The sequence below is a fragment of the Filicampus tigris genome, chromosome 3 (assembly GCF_054856515.1).
Source record: "Filicampus tigris isolate MCC_2025a chromosome 3, RoL_Ftig_1.0, whole genome shotgun sequence".
In the NCBI taxonomy this organism is placed as follows: Eukaryota; Metazoa; Chordata; class Actinopteri; order Syngnathiformes; family Syngnathidae; genus Filicampus; species Filicampus tigris.
In genome coordinates this window covers 16712183-16727327 of record NC_141219.1, presented here as the reverse complement: position 1 = coordinate 16727327, position 15145 = coordinate 16712183, and the positions used below count along the sequence as shown (strand labels likewise).

Here is a 15145-nt window from a genome sequence, read left to right as displayed (position 1 = left end):
GTTGTGATTTGGGCTAAACAAATAAAAGTTGATTTTGATTTTATTTGACTTAGAAGGCTTGAACTTAAACTTAAATAACTGGCACAAGTCTCTCTATTTTCCTTTTTCTTCGTTCTTGCCCGAGTCGGAGCGCCAAGCCCCGCCCCCTTAAAGAAGTCAGAACAGCAGTCAATGAGCACCTTTTCTACAGAGACAAACAAACACACACACTCACAATCACACGTAGGGGCAATTTAGAGTGTTCAATTAAGCTACCATGCATGTTTTGGGATTGTGGGAGTAAACCCACGCTGGCACGGGGAGAACATGCAAACTCCACACAGGGAGGCGGGGCCGGGATCGAACCCACAACCTCTGAACTGTGAGGCGGACGTGCTAACCAGTCGTCCTCCGTGCCACCTGAAAAACAGATATACACCATAAATACAGATACATACAGACAATGGGGGGCTTTTCTCAGCAAATTTTACGTGAGATTAAAAATAGATGAATTAGATAAATTAATTACAGATCATAATGTGTTGTTTTTTTTGTCTCGTGACAGCACCAGTTCTCACATTCTTTTTTTTCTTTTTAATGTGCATCTGCATGGAGAAAAAAACAACAACTTCACACTTGAGCTTTTCGTGCATAAATTCTTTTAAAATGTGTTTCATGATCCATTGCATAAAATCAGACGTGGTCCCGTAGTTGTCGGTGCCTTTCATAAATAAAGATTCGTCCTCCAACTCCTCCCTCGGGAAAGTGAGTGTGAAATATGTCCGTTGTTTTTGTGTAGTTGTTTTCACGAAGAAATGCTGTGATCTTCTACAACATAAAAACACCAGCGTTAAAGTAATGTCTGCTTTTAAGCCACTTGGACAGGTTTGTTTGCGCTTTCACCTTTTCCATAACGTCAAAGAGAACCAAGTGAGTAGGGAGTGAATGAGCGTGTGGATACGAGGTTCGGAGCCAGAGAAGCGGGTCATCGTTGAATCTCTCGGATTCAGTCACATAGTCCGCCTGGCTGAGATCAGGCGGGCCCTCGAGGAACCTCATCTTGAGCGGGCAGTGGACGTGGCTGCGAGGCGAGAAAAACTGTCTCCATACAGTACAAGCAAACAGTATTCAGCGCTGAACTTTTTCTAGATGTTGTCATGTTATGGCCTTATTCTAAAATTGAATACATTATTTTTTCCTCATAATTCTACACAAAACTCTACACAAGATAAACTGGAATGCCTACTAGAACATCTGCCACATCATCCATTATAATAGGGTGTGCACACTTGTGCAACCTCATATTATTTTTTTCAATTGAGTTGCACAGTTTATAGGTCACTTTAATGGTGGAAAAAGTTTTGAATTGATTTATTTTTAACAGGGTTGTGCAGACGTTTTATATGCACTGTAGGCATTCCTTTACCATGATGATTCATTTTATAATAAAGCTGAATCTGGAAAAATGCAGTACTCTGAATAATTTCTGGCTCCACCGGATCCCATTGAGTATTTGGCACCTGTAGTAAGGCGTTGAGTGGCAAGACATGGCGAAGAGGACATCCGACTGTGAGACGTTTTGACAAAGTGGCTGGATGCGGCTCATGATGTCCAGAGCGCCGCGCTGGTGAATCAGGCCCGTGTAGAGGGCGATGAGCAGGTTGGATGTCAACAAACCTGCAGCGGCCGCTCGTCGCCAAGCTCTCATGCGAGCCAGCGTTGCACCTGATAACGCACACAAATGGTTTAAACGTGAAATGGTTCAACCATTCCTTGATCTGGACCCATCAAGCATTTACATTGTCAAGTGAGAATTCACAATAGTATTAGTATGGACAATAAACGACCCCCGAATGGCGTGTTTACACTACACAAGTCGCATGTAAGATAATTTCATTGTAAGGAACATTTTTGGGTTGACTTCCACTTTAAGTGGCAAAACCGGCTTCCATTTGTATGTTAAGCAGGGTTGTCGGTATCTGCTGAATGTAACTACTAAAGTGACTTGTAATCTAACTTAGTTACTTTTAAAATCAGGTAATGAGTAAAGTACTGAAAGTTACTTTTTAAAGAAAGTAATCAGTAATGTAAATAAGTTACTTTTTAATGTGACTCTGGCAACACTTGATGAAATTATGTACAATTTTATTGGTATTAGTTGCAAAGCGTTGGAATCGGGACTTACCACAGAAGATCATACAAAAGGGAAGCACAGGGTAGATGTATCGCAACTCCTTGTGAGGAATCAGACTGAAATCAATTTAAACATGGCATGGGTTAATCTTATGGGATCTGAATGGATAGCGAGTGAAAGAATTCCGATGCTTTACCTGTGCACGCCGATGGTCCAAACGATGGCCACAAGCAGGATGCCGTACTTTCTGAATGCCAGGGAGCAACCGTAGAAAAAGAAGGGCACATGGGGACCCAATACGACCGGGAAGCCTTCCGTGAGGTACCAGTGCCAGGGCTGGGTGCCGAATAAGCTGGCCAGTCCGTCCAAGACATTGATCTTGAGGAAGTTGAACTGCACGAAAATCCACTACCCAACAGAAAACAACTGATAACGCAAAAACATCCTTTTATTTGCACACACTAGACACTGGCCTTAAACAGTGGCGCCTTCCGGAATTTTTTCATCGGGGTGACCAGATTGGGACACTTAAAATCTTGGAGTGACACACCAAAATTAAAAGCCACTATTTCAGGCTAGCATTATACAAGGGGTGTTTTTGCCATTTTTCTCGCCAGCCGCATCGTAGTCATGGTTTCTTTTGGAAGGCCGCGTGTATGACTGTATCAATCTGTTGATTGATGAATAACTAGTTTTCAAAATATTATTTTATTATTTCCGTAACAGTGGAACATATAGTAATTGCCCATAACCAAATTTGGACAAATGGGAACACGACACCTTTGCATTAACAGTGTCTTTATATAAATAAGCATAATAGTAACACAATTTGAGCTCATTTGTTATTAATCAGCAGCTACCCAACAAGTAGCTCTCTGATTCAAAAGGATTAGTGATCCCTGGCCTAGCGTGTTGGTTCTCATGTGATTGTGTAGTTGTGTTCAGCGAGCATTTCACCTTTTCATAGTAGATGAAGTCGATTATGGTGGAAATCATCAAGGCCGAAGCCCTGCAGAGGAGAGAAAACACCCTTACCTCCAAACAGACAAAAAGATTTGAATGATAAAGCTGTGAATATGAAACACAATTAACCCAATGGGAATGTAGTCACGAGCCACGAGTCTCGGTTTGTTATCGTCCTGCCAGAAATGGTGAATCAACAGCGGCAGCCAGCCAATCAGGGCCACTGGGCGAACAATGATCGCCAGTGCAACGAGGCTCAAGTATTTTTTGCTAAAGGGGAAATAAAACATGAACAAGGTGTCAGCCAGGAATCCATGGCAAATAGAGAGATGTTCAGGACGTTAAGTAGACCTGCTGTGTGTTTTGGATCCCGGCAGGGGGAAGTAGCACAGAGCCAGGCAGGTGATGGTTGTCTCCACGCTGTTACTCAGCGTTCTGCTGCAACAGTACCAAGTGAACCACGAGCACATATGGCAGAAGAACTGCACACACAAACACAATCGACACGCGATGGAACGGACATTCCCTCAAGACAGAAACAGGTCTAGTTACCGTCCATTTCGCAACATCTCGATTTTCCAGTTCTCGGATGAAGAAGAAGAATTTGAAATCGGCGAACGCGGCGGCGAGTGCGTGAATTAGGCGAGGCAGCCAAATCTGTAACCAAAACAAACCTTTTTGAATAACAAATCATATCTGACCAAAACGTCTTTGAATAAAAAGAGAAAAAAAACACTTTCCAGAAGATACACAGAGTCGCAGTTTATCCAGTGTAGTATTTTATACATGATGGCAAAGAAGAGAGGATAGGTGAAGCCTCTTATGCCTTCCTTCCATTCCCATGTCAGATGCCCATAAGTCACACTGTTAAGGTGGTCATAAAAATGGTGAGAGAAGTTTAAAAAATGTGATTAGCTTATTTCACAGCATTTTTATATGGTCATATATCCTTTAAGTTATGCTTGGTGTACTAAGTTGAGAATCACTTCTTTCGACCAAAGTCCACTGGGATAGGCTACGGCTCACCCGCGAGCCTAATGAGGATAAGCGCTATAGAAAACGCATGATGTCAAAATAAATGCATTGAGAGGATATTTGAAGGCCATGCGGTGGGCGACCTCCATACACTGCCAGTACTCATCTGGAACGAAGCTGCTCTGAACCAAAAAACAGTTGACCACACGGAAAATCACAGCAAACGCTGCAACTCCCAGCACTTCTGTATGGAGCAAGAAGAAACACTGGAGTGAAATGACAAACAATCTCAACCTTCTAACATGACGTCACACCAACCAGGAAATTAACCCACCTGTCCGAAGAGGGCCATCGTCTTTTTTTTTTAACAACGGGGACTCGCTTGTCCCAAGTTTCTCATCCTCCTCCTTCTTCTCAAAACATGAACGCTGTCTCAGTGTCTCCATGTGGACTTTGTGTCCTTAGGCCTGACTGCAGAATAGGGGCGTGTGGTCAGGGTAGGCAGGGAAGGCAGAGCCTCCCTGTCACCTCCCCTCTATTTGAGGAGTAAAAACAATTCCATTTCATCATTGAAATAGCTGAATATGCGTATTTCCCATGCAAATACATGGCCGAGCAGGGAAAAGTTAAAGCTCTCTTCATACCTCAAGGGACTGTGCACACATTAAGGGGTACTGTAGTTAAATCAAACTATTTTTCAAGAATATGTTCGATGCAGCCCACTAGTTGAAACACGGCATTCTGATTAATATTGTGTTTATGGAATATAGCAAAATCCACCTGTTTTAGCCATCTCAGGGGGCGGCCATTTTGTCACTTCTGTCGACTGACAATGACATCACAGTTGCTCAGGGCCAAGGTTATTATCGTAAACGAAAACGAACGAAATAACGAAAACTAAATTTAAAAAAACATTTTCGTTTACAAAATAAAATAAAAACGAACATTTTGGAGGAAAAACGATAACTAACTAAAACGACATTGTCTGCTCACAAGACTAACTAAAGTGAACGATAATGGTAGCGAAAATACCATTCGTTTTCGTCTTTGTAAGCTTTTGTGATCAGTTGAAATGAAAAACACGGCGCTCCCGTTTTTACGACAGTTGTACAGCCGTACGGCACCTCAACGTCTGAAGTGACGTAACGCGTTTACAATTAGGTCTGATGGGTATAAAACAAAACTAAAACAACATTATAATGGCGAAAGTTGGGAGAAAACGACAGAGCCCCATTTGGGATTATTTTGATTAGGATTGTGTCTCGGACAAAAGCAAATGCATTGTCACGGAGACGGGTCTCGTGCGGCATATTGCTCGAGGGGAAAAACCTCTCTTTCTCTTTCTCTCTCGCTCGCTTTCTCGCTCTCTCTCTCTCGCTCGCTTTCTCGCTCTCTCTCTCTCGCTCTCTCTCACACCCACACTTTCAAGTCTGCACTCTCCTGTTCAATTGCCAGGTTATTATGTTATGTTTTATGTTGCTTGTTTCATCTGCATTTTCACTTTGGAAGCAGCATTAATGCACTGCACTTTTCTTGGCCTTATTGCACTTAAGTTTAAGTGGACTGTTATGTTTTATTTGTTGATGGTTATTCATACATTGTTAGTAAGTTAATACATTTGTCAAATGTTATCTTTACTTGAATAAATAACACTTGTTACTGTAAAAAAAAAAAAAAAGGCGCACCTGACAAATACATCAAATTCTAAAAAACTAAAACTAAAACTAATAAAAACTATAAAACTAAGCATTTTCCCCAAAACTAAAACTAATACAAACTAACAAATCTATTCTAAAAACTAATTAAAACTAACTGAATTAGAAATAAAAAGTCAAAACGAAATAAAAACTAAACTAAAATGAAAAATCCAAAACTATAATAACCCTGCTCAGGGCTCAGGAAATGACCAATCACAGATCACCTGTTTTCGGAAGTTCAGCCATGATAAATGAATCAGAACTTGTCAAATTCTTCACCGATTTTGACACGGACTGGTTACAAACATCAGATATACAGTTATAATACCAGACACGTGGGTAATTTTATATTGGGGGGCTTTTGTAACTTATCAAACAGAAAGGAAAGACCAAATGTTCCTTACTTCTAAACTTTAATCATTTGTTAAAATCTTGGGTGAGAGTCAAATATGCAGATTTCAGAGGCGTTTTATTTTGAAATGCAACATCAGATTTGCATGAAAATAATTTGGCTGGAGTCACTGGGCAGTGTAGGGTCCCCAGAACTGCACTGGTTGTGAGATAACAAAAGGTACATTTTTTATAGCTTTTTTAAATCAGTTGTAATTGCAGTCATCGATGCAGAGGTAACTTGACTTTCTAACTCAACTTCAGAACTTTTGTGGGTGCAATCCTGGGACGGTTTGCATTCTCTCTAGGTGGACTGGATGTCGTCTTTCCATGCGGAGGCTGCCCTGACCCCAGTCATGAACTGCTCCGCAACAATTTGTTATTGTTCTTGCTCCAATGGAAATCAAGAGTGATGTAGAAAATAATTCAACCAAGCCTTGATTCCAAACGAAGTAACAAATGAAAAGGCTGTTTAACACAAAGCGTTACTAAAAACAAGGTGCGGAAAAAGGAAATAAAAGCACTGCGACAAGGTGTGGACAGGGCTCAAATCGTAGGTTAAAGCAAGGAGGGTTGCTGGGACGATTCCAAAACTTACGTCAGTAGGATGTCAGAACACAATGGCAAATATCCAAGTAGAACAGCAAAACTGCAGGAACGAGGCAGGGTGCGGTACAACAATCGGCAGCGTCAATGGAGCGATCTAATGTCTTGCTTGTCTGGGCACAGCGTAGACTACCAGTAGACGTAACTGAGCAAATGTTGTTGCTCAGACCAGCTCACTGTGTCGCCGATATGAAACTGGGGGAAAAAAAAAAACAGGGAGGAGCCGACTGAGAAGGTTCTGACGTAGCCATTATCCTGAAACTAACAAATGTTTTCCAAATGAAAACTTCACCAGTTTTGACATAACAAACACTTCTCCACTAGTTAACATATTCCATGCAACATACCGCAGCCTCTGCATGGATGCCACAAAGCTCTCGAGACACGGTTCATCAACAACTGTTACATGCAAAACCGGATGAGTGACTCTCAGCCTTAACTATGCTGCCTCCACCTTATTTATACACACAGTCTCATCCAATCGCAAATCACATTCAAGACCTTACAACTTATACACCTCTTATACCTGCATGGTTGCGACACTGCTCTTTCAAAGAACGCCTCTCCAAAGGGGTCACACAAAGAGTCCCTTGTTTGTCATCGAGGCCGCAAAGCCTGCAGTTTCAAAAGGACTTGTTGTGGAGCAGGTTCTGAGTTTTGGGATGAGGAGGAATGTGGAATGTGCTAGACCATGTATGACTTAGTCGCAGGCGCTCTTGGCTGCCCTAAACCTCGCCTCGATAATAGCATTGCTAACTGTTAGCATCTGAAACCGCAGCAAATTACAGAGGGTCTAAACACCAGACACATTTGCACGTAACTGCGGATTCAGTGTATCCCCGTTAAATTTGCTGAGCAAGATTGACTTCAGCCAAATTTAGAGTGTTGAAATTGAAGTTTATTGCCGTTGCGCAAGTACAAGAGCAACAACGAATTTCACTTAATAAGGAGACCGCTCCAAGAAACATAAAGAAAAAAGACAATGGCCAACAGAGGCAGACAGATGGAGATGCCTGGCGAGTCGGGGGGTTATTATGACCGATTGATCTTTGATGGGTGAAAAAACATCAGGGAAGAAGGATAGGGGGAAGGGGGAGAAAATGAGCCATGATTGATGATGATTAACCTTGTTAACGTTGTTAGCGTTGTAGCAATAGATGTTTAGCTTTAGCCTTGTACTAATCTAGGCCCAGCTTGCTTTGCTTGCGTGCCTTGCCTTTGCACATGCATAATGACACCTTCTAATTGTACGGTCCCCTGTGCTCTCCTCGCGAGTAAAATGACAATATTGTGTTGAGTGTCTTCATTTTGTGCATTGTTTACTAATTGTCTAAATTGGAGTGAACCTGACACTAGCATTGCCGTCACAAACTGTTGCCACCGATATCAACACAACGCCATCCCGAAATCATGTTCAATTGCTAATTAAGGATGTAAAAAAAAAAACGACTAAGCTTTTAGCTGTATGCTTAGTCGTGGTTTCTCGTGCTACAATACATTTTTTTCAGTCCCTCTGCTTATGAAAGTATAAGAACAAAACTTTTAGTTTACAGTATATATAACTTATTTATTTACTGTATGATTATAGTGACGTGTCATGCATGTGTGTCATCTTCAACACCTCTTATCCTGTGCAAGGTCACGGAGAGGTTCTGGAGCCTATCCCAGCTGACTTTAGGCGATTGGCGGACTACACCCTGAACTGGTTGCCAGCAAGGTCGCGTGCTGGTCGTAGTTTGTCGAAGTTGGTAGTCGGAAACAGAAGTGCATTTAAAATGATAGTCGGACCAGCCTCTAGGCGATTATTATTTGGTCCGGTAGGTAGAAGGCGATAAACGGACTGTGAATTTGGAGTAAAATGCCCAGCTCTGCACACACACTAATTCCTGTTTTTGTGAAGAATCCATTTAAGATATTTTTCATTGATTTGGGAATTTCCCATCTCTACTTATGGAAAGATGTTTAATCCATGATATGCTTTGAAGAGTGTTCCTTTGATTCTTTGTTGCTTTGTAACAAAGGTCTTCCACACTCTCAGATGAGGCACGTTGTGTGTAGCAATATATTATCAGTTTATTGGTCCGGGAAATAGTCCGACACAATATTACTGCTGTGTAACAAAAGGTTTTGGGTCCAGGTTCTGACTGAAGCCAGAACTCAACAGGAATCCCGGGACCTTACCACCAGAAAGAGGTCGCAACGTACTGTGAATTTGGTGAGTGTCACAGCAGGGACAGTTTAAAATGTAAAAGTGTAAAAAAGCTTCACATCGCTTAATGTCAGAAAACTGAAACTGCTCTGAATCATCACCAAAGTTAGCATGCACATCTCTACGTATGCTCACTTCAATTCGTGTGGGCATATAGATGGGCACATGAATTTTGGTGGTGATTGGTCATATACGTTAAACAACTTTTTCTGTGGATGTGGATAAAAAGGATTCATGTGCATAAAATCCCAAATACACTGATTCTTTTGATATTTTCAGAAGTGGGCATGAGTGTAGATGCGCATGTGAATTTTGAAAACAATTGCTCATATAGTTTGACTTTAACCAACATACGTATATTAAATTAAACATTTTAGTCTAAAACGTTTAATTAGACTGTCCCCCATTTTTGATGATGAGAAGAACTACAAACAATGGAAGACAAAAGTTTAAAGATTACAAGAGCTCAAATACATTATTTTGTACGATCCTGCTGAAAACGAAGCAGATGACAAGTTGATAAATGAGCCGGCAAAAAAAAAATGACGAAACTGCAGAGCAAACTTTATACAATTTTTGTATGACATACGTTTTGTCACCGGCGATGCGAGAGGCGACAGATGGATAAAAGCCAATTCAAATGTTGAGGAAATATTATGCGGGCGCAGGGAAGCCGCTCATTGTTGCCCTCTACACGGCGCTGTATGACATCGCTTCAGAAGTCAAGCAGGGAGAATGTCAGGGGCATCTTATATGGGCAGCGGCAACGCAGTCCGAATAATAGGAGAGTACATAGAGAGGGGGGGAAGTAAGCCGCTATCGTTATTAGAAACACTTATAGGCAAAGTCACGTCATATTTTGTAATCATTACAATATCATAATCATTACAATGTAATGATATGCAGGCCACAGGAAGGCACTATGCCCTAAGCATTCCAGGCCACTAGATGTCACTTCGACTTGTCTATATATGTCCGGTATATTTCGGACGGGAAAGCAGAATAAAACATTTCAGCTCGGAGCATCCAGAAGATGTGTCGTGTCCACTGAGTCTTTACATATATCAAATGGCCACACTTTGACACAATTAAAAGTAGTCGGTATAAAGCTTGTATAACTGTGTAAATTTATCGTTCACTCAATATAAAACCATTAATAGCCGAAACCCTGGCAACAAAATAGTAAAACGTAAAGACATTTTAAACATGTTCAAAAGTTGATGTCGAAAGAAAAACTGTTTGTGGCCATCAAAACCGTTTGTGAATATCTGACGAACATCTTTGCAACCTTGAACGAAACCTGACGAAAAAAACATTTGGACCGTGCGCAAACACTAGCTCACAAATCTTTGCCACTCAGTGAGATACGGGCTTTACTCCTCTGGAGTTGGATATAAAAATAGGAACCAAAACCAAATATATGTTTCAATTGAGGGCAATTTTTTTTTAATAAACTTGACACCTGCAGGGAAGGTGACTTAATTGGAGGCTCTGATGTGCTGCGGGCGCAAGCCGCACAGATAATGCTGCAAAATGTTTGCGGGCCGGATTCCGCACTTATCATTTCCACACTTCTCATTCCCGCACTGAGCGATCACGCGTGAAGCATAAACCAAGATGAATCCCTCACCTGCTCTTACCGTATGTCTAAGGACACAACGTTCACATGGAGACTCTGAGACAACGTTTGCCTTGCGAAAGGAAAGAGGAGGATGTGCAACTTGGGAAAAGCGAGTCCCTGTTGTTAAAAAAAAAAGACGATGGCCCTCTTCGGACAGGTGGGTTAATTTCCTGGTTGGTGTGACGTCATGTTAGAAGGTTGAGATTGTTTGTCATTTCACTCCAGTGTTTCTTCTTGCTCCATACAGAAGTGCTGGGAGTTGCAGCGTTTGCTGTGATTTTCCGTGTGGTCAACTGTTTTTTGGTTCAGAGCAGCTTCGTTCCAGATGAGTACTGGCAGTGTATGGAGGTCGCCCACCGCATGGCCTTCAAATATCCTCTCAATGCATTTATTTTGACATCATGCGTTTTCTATAGCGCTTATCCTCATTAGGCTCGCGGGTGAGCCGCAGCCTATCCCAGTGGACTTTGGTCGAAAGAAGTGATTCTCAACTTAGTACACCAAGCATAACTTAAAGGATATATGACCATATAAAAATGCTGTGAAATAAGCTAATCACATTTTTTAAACTTCTCTCACCATTTTTATGACCACCTTAACAGTGTGACTTATGGGCATCTGACATGGGAATGGAAGGAAGGCATAAGAGGCTTCACCTATCCTCTCTTCTTTGCCATCATGTATAAAATACTACACTGGATAAACTGCGACTCTGTGTATCTTCTGGAAAGTGTTTTTTTCTCTTTTTATTCAAAGACGTTTTGGCCAGACATGATTTGTTATTCTAAAAGGTTTGTTTTGGTTGCAGATTTGGCTGCCTCGCCTAATTCACGCACTCGCCACCGCGTTCGCCGATTTCAAATTCTTCTTCTTCATCCGAGAACTGGAAAATCGAGATGTTGCGAAATGGACGGTAACTAGACCTGTTTCTGTCTTGAGGGAATGTCCGTTCCATCGCGTGTCGATTGTGTTTGTGTGTGCAGTTCTTCTGCCATATGTGCTCGTGGTTCACTTGGTACTGTTGCAGCAGAACGCTGAGTAACAGCGTGGAGACAACCATCACCTGCCTGGCTCTGTGCTACTTCCCCCTGCCGGGATCCAAAACACACAGCAGGTCTACTTAACGTCCTGAACATCTCTCTATTTGCCATGGATTCCTGGCTGACACCTTGTTCATGTTTTATTTCCCCTTTAGCAAAAAATACTTGAGCCTCGTTGCACTGGCGATCATTGTTCGCCCAGTGGCCCTGATTGGCTGGCTGCCGCTGTTGATTCACCATTTCTGGCAGGACGATAACAAACCGAGACTCGTGGCTCGTGACTACATTCCCATTGGGTTAATTGTGTTTCATATTCACACCTTTATCATTCAAATCTTTTTGTCTGTTTGGAGGTAAGGGTGTTTTCTCTCCTCTGCAGGGCTTCGGCCTTGATGATTTCCACCATAATCGACTTCATCTACTATGAAAAGGTGAAATGCTCGCTGAACACAACTACACAATCACATGAGAACCAACACGCTAGGCCAGGGATCACTAATCCCTTTGAATCAGAGAGCTACTTGTTGGGTAGCTGCTGATTAATAACAAATGAGCTCAAATTGTGTTACTATTATGCTTATTTATATAAAGACACTGTTAATGCAAAGGGGTCGTGTTCCCATTTGTCCAAATTTGGTTATGGGCAATTACTATATGTTCCACTGTTACGGAAATAATAAAATAATATTTTGAAAACTAGTTATTCATCAATCAACAGATTGATACAGTCATACACGCGGCCTTCCAAAAGAAACCATGACTACGATGCGGCTGGCGAGAAAAATGACAAAAACACCCCTTGTATAATGCTAGCCTGAAATAGTGGCTTTTAATTTTGGTGTGTCACTCCAAGATTTTAAGTGTCCCAATCTGGTCACCCCGATGAAAAAATTCCGGAAGGCGCCACTGTTTAAGGCCAGTGTCTAGTGTGTGCAAATAAAAGGATGTTTTTGCGTTATCAGTTGTTTTCTGTTGGGTAGTGGATTTTCGTGCAGTTCAACTTCCTCAAGATCAATGTCTTGGACGGACTGGCCAGCTTATTCGGCACCCAGCCCTGGCACTGGTACCTCACGGAAGGCTTCCCGGTCGTATTGGGTCCCCATGTGCCCTTCTTTTTCTACGGTTGCTCCCTGGCATTCAGAAAGTACGGCATCCTGCTTGTGGCCATCGTTTGGACCATCGGCGTGCACAGGTAAAGCATCGGAATTCTTTCACTCGCTATCCATTCAGATCCCATAAGATTAACCCATGCCATGTTTAAATTGATTTCAGTCTGATTCCTCACAAGGAGTTGCGATACATCTACCCTGTGCTTCCCTTTTGTATGATCTTCTGTGGTAAGTCCCGATTCCAACGCTTTGCAACTAATACCAATAAAATTGTACATAATTTCATCAAGTGTTGCCAGAGTCACATTAAAAAGAGACTTATTTACATTACTGATTACTTTCTTTAAAAAGTAACTTTCAGTACTTTACTCATTACCTGATTTTAAAAGTAACTAAGTTAGATTACAAGTCACTTTAGTAGTTACATTCAGCAGATACCGACAACCCTGCTTAACATACAAATGGAAGCCGGTTTTGCCACTTAAAGTGGAAGTCAACCCAAAAATGTTCCTTACAATGAAATTATCTTACATGCGACTTGTGTAGTGTAAACACGCCATTCGGGGGTCGTGTATTGTCCATACTAATACTATTGTGAATTCTCACGTGACAATGTAAATGCTTGATGGGTCCAGATCAAGGAATGGTTGAACCATTTCACGTTTAAACCATTTGTGTGCGTTATCAGGTGCAACGCTGGCTCGCATGAGAGCTTGGCGACGAGCGGCCGCTGCAGGTTTGTTGACATCCAACCTGCTCATCGCCCTCTACACGGGCCTGATTCACCAGCGCGGCGCTCTGGACATCATGAGCCGCATCCAGCCACTTTGTCAAAACGTCTCACAGTCGGATGTCCTCTTCGCCATGTCTTGCCACTCAACGCCTTACTACAGGTGCCAAATACTCAATGGGATCCGGTGGAGCCAGAAATTATTCAGAGTACTGCATTTTTCCAGATTCAGCTTTATTATAAAATGAATCATCATGGTAAAGGAATGCCTACAGTGCATATAAAACGTCTGCACAACCCTGTTAAAAATAAATCAATTCAAAACTTTTTCCACCATTAAAGTGACCTATGAACTGTGCAACTCAATTGAAAAAAATAATATGAGGTTGCACAGGTGTGCACACCCTATTATAATGGATGATGTGGCAGATGTTCTAGTAGGCATTCCAGTTTATCTTGTGTAGAGTTTTGTGTAGAATTATGAGGAAAAAATAATGTATTCAATTTTAGAATAAGGCCATAACATGACAACATCTAGAAAAAGTTCAGCGCTGAATACTGTTTGCTTGTACTGTATGGAGACAGTTTTTCTCACCTCGCAGCCACGTCCACTGCCCGCTCAAGATGAGGTTCCTCGAGGGCCCGCCTGATCTCAGCCAGGCGGACTATGTGACTGAATCCGAGAGATTCAACGATGACCCGCTTCTCTGGCTCCGAACCTCGTATCCACACGCTCATTCACTCCCTACTCACTTGGTTCTCTTTGACGTTATGGAAAAGGTAAAAGCGCAAACAAATCTGTCCATGTGGCTTAAAAGCAGACAATACTTTAATGCTGGTGTGTTTTTTATGTTGTAGAAGATCACAGCATTTCTTCGTGAAAACAACTACACGAAAACAACGGACATATTTCACACTCACTTTCCCGAGGGAGACGTTGGAAGAAGAATATTTATTTATGAAAGGCACCGACAACCACGGGACCATGCCTGATTTTTTTTGCACTAAAAACATTTTAAAAGAATTTATGCACAAACAAAAAGAAGTGTGAAGCTGTCTTTTTTCTCCTCGCAGATGCACATTGAAGAAGAGAAGGCAAAAAAGAATGTTAGGACAGCATTTAGTTGAAAGCAATCTCATCACACAAGCTTGTCCTCGGAGCTTCAAATCAAATCCACATTGGTGAGGGACTTTCTTTTCACCGGAAGACAGTCTCTCCAGCGTGTCCTGGGTCGTCCTCGCTGCCTCCTGCCGGTGGGACATGCCCGGAACAACTCACCAAGGAGGCGTCGAGGAGGCATCCTAATCTCCTCTCAACGTGGAGGAGTAGCAGCTCAACTCTTGAGTCCCTCCCGGACCGCTCCAGCGAGAGTTGGAGGTCGCGGCTTGAAGAAGCCAACAGCACCACCTCATCTGCAAAAAGCAGAGATGCAATACTGAGGCCACCAACCTCGGCCGCGCCTAAAAATTCTGTCCATAAAATTTCTGAACAGAAGCGGTGACACAGGGCAGCCTTGGCGGATTCCAACCCTCACTGGAAACGAATCTGACTTACTGCCGGCAATGCGGACCAAACTCTGACGTCGGCGGTATAGTGACCGAACAGCCCTTATCGGGGGGTTCGGTACCCCACACTCCCGAAGCACCCTCCACAGAACTCCCAAAGGGACACAGTGGAGCGCCTTCTCCAAG

At 42.4% G+C, this 15145-nt stretch overlaps 2 protein-coding genes across 3 annotated transcripts; one reads left to right on the top strand and one right to left on the bottom strand.

The window, feature by feature from the left end:
* Nucleotides 1–615: 615 nt before the first annotated feature.
* Nucleotides 616–10723, bottom strand: LOC147150101 (GPI alpha-1,2-mannosyltransferase 3-like). The gene is made up of 14 exons (XM_086024949.1): nucleotides 10584–10723; nucleotides 6737–6939; nucleotides 4386–4522; nucleotides 4172–4295; nucleotides 3818–3934; nucleotides 3629–3734; nucleotides 3428–3558; nucleotides 3206–3346; nucleotides 3071–3122; nucleotides 2310–2521; nucleotides 2165–2229; nucleotides 1500–1704; nucleotides 883–1060; nucleotides 616–807 (listed from the first exon to the last, which is right to left on the bottom strand). The coding sequence occupies exons 3-14, from the start codon at nucleotides 4495–4497 to the stop codon at nucleotides 673–675; spliced, it is 1578 nt and encodes a 525-aa protein (XP_085881075.1). The 5' UTR covers nucleotides 4498–4522; nucleotides 6737–6939; nucleotides 10584–10723; the 3' UTR covers nucleotides 616–672.
* On the top strand, nucleotides 8789–14607 carry LOC147150100 (GPI alpha-1,2-mannosyltransferase 3-like). Of its 2 annotated transcripts, none has more exons than XM_086024944.1 (13): nucleotides 8789–8959; nucleotides 10606–10731; nucleotides 10825–10945; nucleotides 11183–11300; nucleotides 11383–11487; nucleotides 11558–11688; nucleotides 11770–11910; nucleotides 11994–12045; nucleotides 12595–12806; nucleotides 12887–12951; nucleotides 13412–13616; nucleotides 14056–14233; nucleotides 14312–14607. In XM_086024944.1, the coding sequence occupies exons 2-13, from the start codon at nucleotides 10620–10622 to the stop codon at nucleotides 14444–14446; spliced, it is 1575 nt and encodes a 524-aa protein (XP_085881070.1). In that variant the 5' UTR covers nucleotides 8789–8959; nucleotides 10606–10619; the 3' UTR covers nucleotides 14447–14607. The 2 variants fall into 2 exon arrangements, with proteins under 2 accessions (XP_085881070.1, XP_085881071.1); XM_086024945.1 differs by having other exon boundaries at nucleotides 8790–8959; nucleotides 10822–10945.
* The last annotated feature ends 538 nt before the right edge of the window (nucleotides 14608–15145 follow it).

Coding starts and splice junctions, on each gene's coding strand:
- LOC147150101 (XM_086024949.1), bottom strand. CDS start 4,497: ATGGAGACACTGAGACAGCGTTCATGTTTTGAGAAGAAGGAGGAGGAT. Junction 3,735..3,817: donor TGCGACTCTGTGTATCTTCT/GGAAAGTGTTTT, acceptor GTTTTGGTTACA/GATTTGGCTGCCTCGCCTAA. Junction 3,559..3,628: donor GAGATGTTGCGAAATGGACG/GTAACTAGACCT, acceptor TTGTGTGTGCAG/TTCTTCTGCCATATGTGCTC.
- LOC147150100 (XM_086024945.1), top strand. CDS start 10,620: ATGGAGACTCTGAGACAACGTTTGCCTTGCGAAAGGAAAGAGGAGGAT. Junction 11,689..11,769: donor GGATCCAAAACACACAGCAG/GTCTACTTAACG, acceptor TTTCCCCTTTAG/CAAAAAATACTTGAGCCTCG. Junction 12,807..12,886: donor TGGACCATCGGCGTGCACAG/GTAAAGCATCGG, acceptor AATTGATTTCAG/TCTGATTCCTCACAAGGAGT.